This window comes from Lycium barbarum, chromosome 8 (genome assembly GCF_019175385.1).
Source record: "Lycium barbarum isolate Lr01 chromosome 8, ASM1917538v2, whole genome shotgun sequence".
In the NCBI taxonomy this organism is placed as follows: Eukaryota; Viridiplantae; Streptophyta; class Magnoliopsida; order Solanales; family Solanaceae; genus Lycium; species Lycium barbarum.
In genome coordinates, this window is record NC_083344.1 from 124,376,507 (window position 1) to 124,389,256 (window position 12,750).

The window sequence follows — 12,750 nt, forward strand, 5'->3', positions numbered from 1 at the left end:
ATAAAAGGTCTTGATTAATACATTTTTAGTGGCTCGGTTCAAGTGGGCGGATGAATAAAGTGGCTATAATGAGTATTTTTTTTTTAATTTCTTATAATTTTAGATTTAAATAAAAAGCAGTAAAATATAATTAAAAAATTACTTAAATAGATTAAGTGATGTTGTGGGTAAAACACTAATAGTTGAGTAATTTTTTGATTAAAAAATAAAATTTTATAACTTTCTAAATAAAATATTAATAATTAAATGACTTTCTGATTATAAAATTTAGTTAAGTGACTTTCTGATCCATCCCGTATTATCTCGAAAAAAACTTCTTCGCGTGATAATAAGTTGTAATGTATAAAGAAAGTTTTTTAAAATTATAGTATACCAACTGCCTAATTTTTTCTAATTCAAACAGCGAATAGAAAGAAAATTAATCATCAATCCAGCGCAGACAATTCAGGTTTATTCAATATTTTCTTTTTTTGATTGAGTTATCTTTGGTTCAATTCTGCTACCAATTTACGGTTTGTTTAGAAGCAAGTGAAATTTCTCAATTGTTAGAAATTAATATGACAGTCAAAAGTTTTGTAGTTTCAAATTTGAGCTCAAAAATCAGATCGATTAAAAAACAACTTGTATGAACTGATGTTGATATGTATTTGATTGATAGCTAAATAATATGTTTGCTTTTGCAAATCGTTTGTATATGCAATGAAATTTGAGCTTGAAATGCAATTATTCGACATCAAGTTCATATTTTTTTTTTCTTTTATGCTACTAGAAGGTGGTTATAATGTAAATATATCTTGTGAATCTTGAGATTCTGATTGTTTAAAACAATGGCAATTATAGTACTCCCTCTGTCCTAATTTATGTGATACAGTTCGGATTTCGAGAGTCAAACAGACTGTGAATTTGGACATACAATCTTTTAAGTTTTTTTGAAAAATAATTTACATATTAGAAACTATATAAAAAGTACTCTAAGTTACAATAATTAACAATTTAAAATATCTAAAGGGCATACGAATAAATTGCGGTCAAAGATTTTCTTGTTTGATTATCAAAAAACGAAAAGTATTGTATAAATTGGGGAAGAGGGAGTAATATTTTGGAATCCTTTGGGTTCTCGAAATTCTCTTTCGTTTTTTGTTTGGCTTAATTTAAAAGGTGGGATGCTAGTTTTGTCTTGAATTGTGATTATTTATTATGAAAATTTCAGGGATTAATATTTGAGAGTTTTAAGCGTCATGGCAAGGATAAAACCTCAAGCTCTTTTACTGCAAAGCAAAAAGAAAAAGGGGCCAAGTGGTGTCAGTGTCCCTACAATTGTAGTATACACCATAATTGTTGCTGTGATGGTGTTTTCCCTGTATTCTATGTATAGATACTGGTCTCGAAGGTCAGTGAATATCTTTTCTTGGATGCTTGTCATAGCAGCTTGTAGGATTTAAGTTTTCTGTTTCATGTTGGTTATTATTGGTTATCTTCTGATTGTTAGCTTTGACTTGTAAAACAATGTAGTTCCTTAGATGAAATATGGATGTATAGCATACTTATATTGACAAAGCAAAGATAGTGACTATTTTTCCAATGTTTTGAACTCATGCAATGTTCTTGGCTTCAAAGAGCAAAGCTCTCTTTGGAAGTTGTCGAGTTTCTTAACTTGGCATTGTTGGTAATGGTCCCTATTCGTACTATTTATGATGATTATTTGGAATAAAAGTAAGGCGACAGCCGACAAAGTGTTTGGATATGCAGGGGCGGATTTAGAGGGTGCCGAGGGTGTTCAACCAAATACCCTCGGCAAAAAATTACATTGTATATATAATGTAGATTTTCTATGTTTATGTACATATGTTAACTTTTGAATACCCTGAATAAATGCAAAAGGTTAGCTCACGTGGTCCAGGGTGTTCAAAATTGTCTCTAGCGTCCTAGGTTCGATTCCCAAGAACAACAACAATAACAACAACATACCCAGTAGAATCCCACAATGTGGGGTCTGGAGAGGGTAGAGTGTACGCAGACCTTACCCCACCTTAAAAGGTAGGGAGGTTGTTTCCGAAAGACCCTCGACTCAAGAGAGAACAAGACAAAAGGTCAGATAGGGACAAGTATATCAAAACAATATGAACACGAGAATTAAAGCGAGAAAGTCATGATAAAGCAGTCTGGAAATAAAGGAGCAGTAGTTAGTAGTTACCATAGATAAATAAGATAATCGAAGTGCAAGACCCAACAAATATAAGCAGAGATCAAATGACAATACACGAATGAGCAAAACTACAACTACTGGGACGAGAGAAAAAGCGAGATTACCTCCTAGCCTTCTATCCTAATCTGGGTCCTCCACAACCTCTTATCTAAGATCATGTCCTTGGTAAGCTGAAACTGCGCCATATCCTGTCTAATCACCTCTCCCCAATACTTCTTTGGCCTATACTTATATTTAACTATATTATTTTTATAGTTTAACTTTTGTTGTTTTTTCTGAACCCCCTGAGTGAAAATCCTGGATCAGCCACTGTGGGTATGGCATGACCCTAGTTAATAGTTGTATGTAAAGTCTAAGATGCGGATGCCCTAATTTTGGGTTCTGTATTTTTGTTGAATAGAGTACTAATATTAGAACTTGTCGTAGACCACGTGTATCTGTGTCCAATTCTAACCTAATCATGTCCTTCTCATGAGCTTTTTGAGTTTTGATATATCCATTTCAGACACTTTGTGACTCTTTCACAGTATCTGCTATTAACATCCCATTTTTTCTTTATTAACATGATTTGTGTGACCCCTTTTGATATAGAAGTTGATCTTTTATTAGGAGAGAGAAAAACAGAAGAACGTGTGGCCCTCTTACCATCTCTCATATAACTGTTAAGTAGTAATGGCAACTTTGTTACTCTTTATATTTATTTAGCTTATATATTAAAAGTTTTCTGTTGTTTCTTAAACTTCATGTCCAGTCAAATATGTCTCATAGAATGTATGAGAAAGTGCTACCGTGGATCTTATCCTAATCAATTATGTTGCTCGGACTCTCCAAAATACTGTGGCACCCGTGTTGGATCCTTCAAGAATGCACTATTTTTAGAGGATCCAGCACACACCTGTCGACATATTTGAAGAGTCCGAGCAACATAGATAATCAATATTTGGTGTTGAAAGACTTGAGTCTTTCTGATAGTGGGAAGTTTTTTAAATTGATGGAGTATGTTATTTGTCCTCTTTGTTTACTATCTTTCCTTTTCTGGGTTAAATTATGTCTATATAGAAAAATAATTATGGACATAAGAATATAAACTGTATCATATTCTTGTATCGTAACTTCTGCAACTTGCTCAATTTTTTTATTTTTTTTATCCATGCCTGACACAGTTAATGTTAGGCTAGTGCTACTTAGCATAGGCGACATGACAGTCTAATGTAAAAATAATGTGCGGTTGATGGCGGGTGGTTTTGTACTAAGAATGGGGTACCGGCAGCCATGGATTAGCTTGGATGCTGGTGCTTGGAGGAGAACTGTGAATTGAATGACTGTAAGGGAATACTTGAAGTCTTAGACATGGGTTATCTACGGGGAGTTCATATTTTTACAGGAAACACATACTATTTAGGTTTGGGTTAAGCAACTAGAAATACTTTTTTAGCCAATGTGTGGCGGTGAGACTTGAACCCAAGACCTTTGGCAACTTTTTTATCATGTTAAATTGAGTGACCCCCTCATTTAAAGTTTTCGCTGTTACAGATAGGATGCTCTTATGTATCTATTTATTTATTTTAACAGAAATAGTTCATTTTGAGTCCCCTTGTATTATTGTTGATCCGATCTGCACGAGTCCACCTAGTAATATTTGGTGTGAAGAACCTCAAATAATGCATGATTGCTGAGGAAGTATGTATATGAGATGAATATTTTGTTTAATCAACAATGCCTCACTTGTACATTTGTTGAATATTTTATGACAAGATGCATTTGGATATATTGTTCTACTCATACTTGGACCTTCTTGTTTTCTTCCTAGATCAATTGTTCAGGCACAGGGTGACATATCAACGAGCAAGGTATGAATTTTTTTACAGCTGAAATTTTGGTAGGTAGGTCATTTATGATTGGGCGTTGCAAAACCAAGTTATGCATTTTGCGTCAATTTGCTCGCACCTGATTATTCCACCGGCTACTTGTTTCCTTCCATTAGTATAGGCACCGGGTAATTCTTCCTGCCAAGGTTTATGCAGATGGGAAGAAATCACAGTGCGTTTTTTGTCTCTGTCGGGACTTGAACCTGGTCTCCCATGATCTTCAACCACTTTATTAACCGCTAGGTCACACCCTTGTTGAAAACTCATACTTAGACCCTACAAACTGCATTTGCATTTGTATATTCTATTGCACTCATGTATATATTTATCTGTTTCTTTACTGCAGGCTATAGAGCGGAAGAAATCTGATATTCCTAAATATGCTGTAAGTTCAGCAAAGTCTCTTTCCTGCTCTCTTGTGAAGCTGGTTTCATGACTGATTTATATCTCAGCTCAGCTAGCATTTATTTACTGGATACCAGCTTTGAGTATGCAAGTGTGACAGGCAGCCAGTCCCCCCTCCACTCATCCTCTTCAACTCTCCTTCTATCATACTACTAGCTTCTTGACCTCAGTTGGTGATATAATTCAATATTAACCTGTCGTTTTCATTCAAGGGAACAGTTATCTTTACTTATCTTCCTTATATCATAGCATATGATAGGATACCACTGTTTCTCTTTCAAATTTGGAGTTTTCCTCTGTTTTCTTGGCTATATGTGTATTCCGGTGCTTTTTTGTTATGTATTCCCTTTTCTTTTCTAGACTTTCTTGACTTGTTTACGTCTGTGGTAGCTTATAAGCACCTCGAAAGGCCTGATAACTTTGGAACTTTACAAGGATGGTTCTCCTGACGTTGTTGATGAATTCATTGATTTCAGGTGCGTAATTGGTATAACTTCTCAATTTTTTCTGTTTCTTTGAACAAAACTTTGTTCTCTTTTCTTTTGCGGAGACGACAATTAAATTACTCCTAGGTCATATAGATCTAACAAGACAACTTTTTTGGTTTTGGTTTGGTTGTTTGCGGAGACGACAATTAAATTACTCCCGGTTATTATAAATCTAACTAACCTTCTCTAAGTAGACGAATCCAAGCGTTCATGTCTTCCCTACCTTACATGCAGCAGCTGCTAACTTGTACACATGCTTCTAGAAGGAGAAATTCTGGCTGTTTATATGTGATCCTAAAAAACGTCCAAAACAACCTGCAACAGAAATATGAAGGATTAGAAAAATGTCTTTTTTGTATCTTTTTAAGAAACACTTACCTAGGTTTCAATTTTTGGAAAATCGGAGTTACGATAAAAAGCTGAATTTCAACATGTTAAATCCACCTTTTTCAGTTTTTATTTTTCGCCCTGATATATTGGAAGGGAAAAAAGGAAAAGAGAAAAGAGAGGTAGAGGGATTCATCAAGCAACGTTTGACTGTATATCTTTGTCTTCTTCATTCCTTCCCATGACAGTCTCCGAGTCTTGCCATTGTAACCTTTCTCTTTTCTCCTTTAAGGAGGGGTCAGGGAGTTGATAATTTGACTATTTGTGGTTGTGGCGATTCACAATTTTAAGCTGATGAAATGTTGTTAATGTTATTTTCATGAATATCGACCAATTCAGCTATGCGCAGGTTATATGCTTCACTTTGGTACCCCACAGTTTTCAACATTTGATTAGGAACTTTGAGAAAATTTTCTTTAGATACACGGATTTTCTAAAATTTGCTATGGACAGCTAGCTAATTCCTCTTTAGGAATCCATCTTACACAATGTATACTCAGTTTCTTCATAATCAATGGTGCAAAATAAAACATTGCCTCAAGTAGATGGCTAATTAGAATGATGAAAATCTTGGCATGCTGGTCTTATTTGCTAATGATTCACATGGATTCTTAAAGATGATGTTGTCATTACGAGAGATGAATGCATAATACCGGATAAGTGTGTCATCTAAGGAACATATTGGTTTTGGATCTGCATCATAAAGTTCTTTGTGTTACAGATAAGAACCTCAAGTGCATGTCGGTTGACTGTAAAAAAAAGTCTCTTTATTTCTCTGTTTGTCGTTTGCAAAGTTTTGGTTGCGCAACAAGCATGATAGAATATTGACTTCATAAAACGTGTTTGCAGTCAGAAGGGCCACTTTAAAGGGATGCAATTTAGTCGTGTAATAAAGAACTTTGTCATCCACGGTAGTAAAGTTGAAAGACCTGAAGCTACAGAAGATTGGACATCGAGGGGAAAACATTACAGCCAACTGGACACAAGGTCTTCGTTGCACATCATTTGCTGTTATTGTGTCTTATACAGTTGCCTTGAGATTCCCTGGCCTCATTTCCGTCGCTAAATTAGCAATCTTAATGTTCAGTCTTAAGCATGAAGCATTTATGCTTGGTACCTCCAAAGTGAAACACGAAGATGGAGGATTTGATCTATTTATCACGACAGCGCCAATACCAGATTTGAATGACAAGATCAATGTCTTTGGACGTGTCATCAAGGGAGAAGATGTCGTGCAGGTATGGATCCTTTTTCTTTTTCTATGAGTTATTGCATAAAGAAGTTAAGGGAGACAGTTATATAATTAATATTTCACTGCTTTTCCGTCACATTTAATATTTAGTGAAAATTCAAGTCTGTGCTGGGAGTATATTTGTTACTCCTCTGTCCCAATTTATGCCCTCCTTAGTCTTGTTCCAAAAAGACTGTCACCTTTCTATATTTAGAAACAATTTAACTTTATGAGATAGATTTACCACCTCACGAACATGTAAAGCTTGTTTTGGACACAAATTTCAAAAGTCTTCGTTTCTTTCTTAAACTCTGTACGGAGTCAAATGGGGCTACATAAATTGGGACAGAGGGAGTAATTATTTCATTATGATTCGTCAAGAAATGAAAAGTCATTTTAAAACTGGCCAAAAACCTATTGACAAGCCTGGTGATGAACTTATCTGACTTCTCTTATTCATTTTCGGCTGCACCCTAATGTTGATGGTTGGTTATGCCTATTCAGGAAATTGAAGAAGTTGATACAGATGACCACTATCGACCCAAAACACCAGTACAAATCAATGAAGTAACTCTGAAGCACAAAATTTGAACTCTTTGTCCATAAGATGCAGTTACTTAACATCGATGAACAGAAACAGACATCAGCATGAGCGGACATGATTTCAGGTTATAATGGTTCAAAAATCTTTTGAAGATTTTATTCCTCAGATTTGACACGTTGCGGCTAGCTATCAGTGCTTTTGATGTAAGATATGGATACTGGTAGTCCATTTGTGTAATTTGGTTAGGTTCTCTCCCCGAATTTTTCCATTAGGATAAACAATCCGTCTGTTCTATGTTTCTGGTAATTGATATGCTCAGAGGGATTTTTTTCATTACACTGTTCAAAAGAAGGTAATTTATGATTTTCATCCAAGATTCAGATTAGACATTTCTGAATCATGATATCAACACTTCAGGAGGAGTTGCAAGATTTCTTTTACTTTACATTACAAAGCTTTAAGTGCAAGACTATAAAATGAATTTGTTTGGTCTTAAGTCAGCTCTACTAAGTGCAGTTGCCCAGGTATACCAAATGAGAAAATAACAAAAATGGTGCCTTATGTTTGGGGATACGTTCGAAGTAGTCCCTTATATCTACTATTCTTGAGCAGTTTAATTTGTTCTTTAAGTTTGCCAAAAGTAACCATTTTTGGTCGCCGACAAATATTTTACAAACTATGTCTGTTAAATTTGATGAAAAACGGTGAAAAAGGGATTTAGCGAGAATTCACATTTGGAGATAAAGTTTCTGCAGCTTCTTGAAAGCATGCAGTATGTATGATGTAACAGTGTGTTGCTTGATAATGGAAGTGCAGTCTGCGGATAACGAGATATTTGTAGTAAACATAATACATCCAAATGGCTAAGCTACAATATGAATGCGGTACCTATACCGCTATACGTTAGAGATATGTTTATTTAAGGGGAAAAGGATAATTCACAAAAAACAAAAACAAATGAAGATAGGGTTAATAATTCAAGTACCTATGAAAAAAAAAAAAAGAGAGAAGGATGGTCATCATGAAATTGACGATGGCAACCCTACAGGACTAAAGTAAAGCAGAAAAACAAAAGATAAATTGAAAGGGAATGAGTCTCATATACAAAAAACAGAATAAGTCAAAATCTCACCAGCCATGTTATGATCTATCATCCATATAGTGGGTCCAAGTTCCATCGAAGTATAGCTATGGCCAATGGTGGAGTCATGATTTCAGTTGAGGGGACTCAAAATATAAAAAAGTAAACATACGAAGAAGTCTAAAGGGATTCAACATCTACTTTATATACATAAAAAATAATTTTAACCTTATAAAAAATGTATTTTTTTTCGCCGAAGGGATTCGGATGAACACCCTCAGCATAGTGTGGCTCCGCCACTGGGTATGGCGGAAGGATATGTTCTTTTCCGAAAAGGAAAAGAAAGAAATTAATGTTCTAAAGATGAGATAAGTGCAAATTTGAATTGGTAATACGTGTCTTGAATTGGCTTTACCGACTAAAGTAATGCTTAACAACTCATGACAATCTTTAGTCAGTCAAAGTCATGCTTGAACTATTTTGAAATGGTTGAAGTACCCCAATTTTACGTTGGGTTAATTTCGTCGATAGTCATTACATTTGCTGTTTGAATACTTAAGTTATTAAATTATTTTTGTAATAGTAAAATCAGTAAATTAATTATTTGTAATATTAACGTCACAAATTTCATTTTTGCAACAACAAAATCACTAAACTATGTGTTAATTGCCTAAAAATACCAAAATCATTTATTTTTTTTTTGCGCCAAAAAATGACATGTCATCGCCATATCATCATTTTGTAACTATGCACATGCCATGTGAGAAAATATTATCACAAAATTTCACATTTTCATAGCTTATATTTTAAACATAGAAAACATAAAAGTTAAGAAAATGAAAAAAGAAAAACGATTGGCATATGTCGGTATGTTTTTTTTTTGTTTTTTGTTTTCCAATCCGATGTTGGGTACCGTATTGGAATCCAACTAATTTGGATTCGCGCAGCGTAGGGTCTATTCGGAAAAAGCGCTTCGCACCAAAGATTTTTTCATACTCAGGGTTTGAACCCGAGACCTCTGATTAAGGGAGGAGTAGCCGCATCCACTGCACCACATTCTTTGATGGTATGTCGATATGTTGATTCGAGGGACATGCATCATACTTCTTATTTTTTTTTGCATTCCATCATGTTAATTACTAAAGAATAGAAAGAGAGTTATGAAATTATATGACAACCCCATGATATTTGATCATTTGTATCTATGTTTAGTTAAAAGAGTAATAAAAGATGGAAGTGAAAAAATTATTCGTCCCTTTTCTTTGTAAAGCTCAAGTATTTAATTGCACGGTTTGCCCTTAAAATAGGCGGGTCTTTGCCCCTCAAATGGAACTTTTGGCTTGCGGGCATACTTCTTTTAAGGGATCCAGCACAACTTGTGTCGGATCCGAACTTATGTCCTACTAGGCATAAATTACATTTGAGGGCCAAAAATCAAAGACCAATACAAAATAGGGACAAAAGTGCAAATGCCCCAAGCTAAAGTGAATAAGTAACATACAAATTCATGTGATATTGGTTGAAACAAGCTAGGGTTTTTTAATTATGGTATTTAGATGGTAATTGCGCGTAATTCCATATTTTTTGAATGATCTGATAGGGCAATTATATTTTTATACTAATAATATATATAATTTTAACTCTACATTAATGATATCTAGGATAATGTAAAGTTACTTATTATAACATGTTAAACTACATAATATTACCACAAGCGAATTTATCAATTGAGCACTAATGATATAAAAATTCATTACATTGAGCACTAATGATATAAAAAAAAAATCATTACTCTGAATGTGTAAAATTTATATCAATAATAGCATACTCAGTATAATCTTACAAGTAGGGTTTGGGGAGAGTGGTGTATACGTAGTGCAACACCCTACTATTGTTAAAGAGGCTATTTTCGATGGACCCTTGGCGCTTAAGTAAAGCATATACAAAACAAGTATGGAAATTGGAACGGAAATACATTAATGAAGAAGTCATTCTAAAAATAAAGGAAAAGAGAAAATATCAACAACAAATATCACAGTAATCGAAGCCAAGTAACCAACAAGTAATAGTAAAAACCAAAGTAAGATAATCGGAGAGTAATAATAACAATACTGATAAAAAAAATAGACAAAACTTGACTAATTACTAACCTTCAACCTAATCCTCAACCTCCCTAGTACTTTTAAAATCCTATAATTATATTTAATGTATGAGTATTTACGTTAACTGGAAGGGGATTAACATCATATTGCTATAGCCTAATAAAGAAAAAGAATCACATGAAGAGAATAAAATAGTTTCTAATGTTACTTGTTAGTAAAAGATGTGCAAAAAGGAAAAGAAAAACAGTAGTCCATAAATTCTTACTAATACTTTTCACCAATCTATATCTATATATCTATATTACCACTATTAAGAAGCACCGGTTGGTGCTCCTTTTTCGTCGTCTGTTGTGGACCCCCCCTAAAAAAATTAAAAATTGGGCTCTATATATATTAAACAACAACTAATATTAAAAAAAATTGTGGACCCCATATTAAACACCATCCAGTATTAAAAAAAAAAAGTGGAACCCACCACATCCAAACTCACTGAAAAAAAAAGTGGACCCCATATTAACAAAATCAAGCAATATTGAAAAAAAAAATGAATCCCATATTTAAAAAACAAACAATGTTAAAAAAAATGTGGGCCCCATATTAAACACCATGCATATTCGTAGCAAAAAAAAAAATGTGAGCCCCATATTAAACACCATGTGTATTCGTAGCAAACACTAATATAATAAAGTTTTAAATACGGAACACAAACTATAATGTTATATTAATCGTGTTTTGAACATAGTATCCCATATTGACAAAATCAAGCAATATATATATATAAAAAAAAAGTGCAGACTTTGTATTCTTAGCAAACACTAATATAATAAAGTTTTAGATACGGAGCACAAATTACAATGTTATATCAATCGTGTTTTGAACATAGTATATATAAAAAAATAAATTAGGCCGCATATTAAACAGGTCCATAAAAAAAAATTGTAAAAAAAAATTTGTGGGCCTCATATATATTAAACAACAACAACTAATATTAAAAAAAAATGTGGGCCCCATATTAAACACCATCCAGTATTAAAAAAAAAAAGTGGAACCCACCACATCTAAACTCACGAGAAAAAAAAAGTGAACCTCATATTAACAAAATCAAGTAATTTAAAAAAAAAAAGTGAATCTCATATTAAAAAAACAAACAATGTTAAAAAAATAATTGTGGGCCCCATATTAAACACCGTGCGTATTCGTAGCAAACACTAATATAATAAAGTTTTAAATACGGTGCACAAACTACAATGTTATATTAATCGTGTTTTGAACATAGTATCCCATATTGACAAAATCAAGCAATATATATAAAAAAAAATGAATCCTAAATTGTGGGCCCCATATTAAACACCATCCAGTATTTAAAAAAAAAAAAGTGAAACCCACCACATCCAAACTCACGGGAAAAAAAAAGTGGACCCCATATTAACAAAATCAAGCAATATTGAAAAAAAAGTGAATCCCATATTAAAAAAATAAACAATGTTAAAAAAAATGTGGGCCCCATATTAAACACCGTGCGTATTCGTAACAAACACTAATATAATAAAGTTTTAAATACGGAGCACAAACTACAATTTATATTAATCGTGTTTTGAACATAGTATCCCATATTGACAAAATCAAGCAATATATATATAAAAAAAAAATGAATCCCAAATTGTGGGCCCCATATTAAACATCATCCAGTATTAAAAAAAAAAAGTGGAACCCACCACATCCAAACTCACCGGAAAAAAAAAGTGGACCCCATATTAACAAAATCAAGCAATATTGAAAAAAAAGTGAATCTCATATTTAAAAAACAAACAATGTTAAAAACAAATTGTGGGCCCCATATTAAACACTGTGCGTATTCGTAGCAAACACTAATATAATAAAGTTTTAAATATGGAGCACAAACTACAATGTTATATTAATCGTATTTTGAACATAGTATCCCATATTGACAAAATCAAGTTGTTATATTCACTAAAATAAATATACTTAAAATATTTATATTTTAAAATAAGATAGAATTTAATGCAAAAGACAACATGACAAGTAAAATGAGCTAAACCGAGAATATTTACCAAAAATTAAAAATGGTATTTCTTCGTTTAAATAGAAAATCAATTGCTACTTTGTTTCGTTTTAAACATGTAAAATTAATTTAATAATTTGAATTAGAATTATCCAAATCAAAATTTGATAAAAAATAATAAGTATTTTACACCTTTAAATTAATCGAATTAAAATTGAAAGTATGCTTAAATATTGCTATTATTTTATCTCAAAGAGAGGAAAATAGTTTCCTTTTTAAACAAGTCTTCTCTTTTAAAAAATATTAATAAATTTGCCGATTTTGTATTCGTAGCAAATATTAATATAATCAAATTTTAGATACGGAGCACAAACTACAATGTTATATTAATCATGTTTTAAACATAATATATACT

The 12,750-nt window shown here is 32.9% G+C and overlaps 1 protein-coding gene across 1 annotated transcript; it reads left to right on the forward strand.

The window, feature by feature from the left end:
• The first annotated feature begins 289 nt into the window (after nucleotides 1-289).
• On the forward strand, nucleotides 290-7,545 carry LOC132607129 (peptidyl-prolyl cis-trans isomerase CYP21-4-like). The gene is made up of 8 exons (XM_060320962.1): nucleotides 290-448; nucleotides 1,211-1,390; nucleotides 4,017-4,056; nucleotides 4,421-4,459; nucleotides 4,870-4,955; nucleotides 6,204-6,341; nucleotides 6,442-6,592; nucleotides 7,090-7,545. The coding sequence occupies exons 2-8, from the start codon at nucleotides 1,239-1,241 to the stop codon at nucleotides 7,174-7,176; spliced, it is 693 nt and encodes a 230-aa protein (XP_060176945.1). The 5' UTR covers nucleotides 290-448; nucleotides 1,211-1,238; the 3' UTR covers nucleotides 7,177-7,545.
• Nucleotides 7,546-12,750: the final 5,205 nt, after the last annotated feature.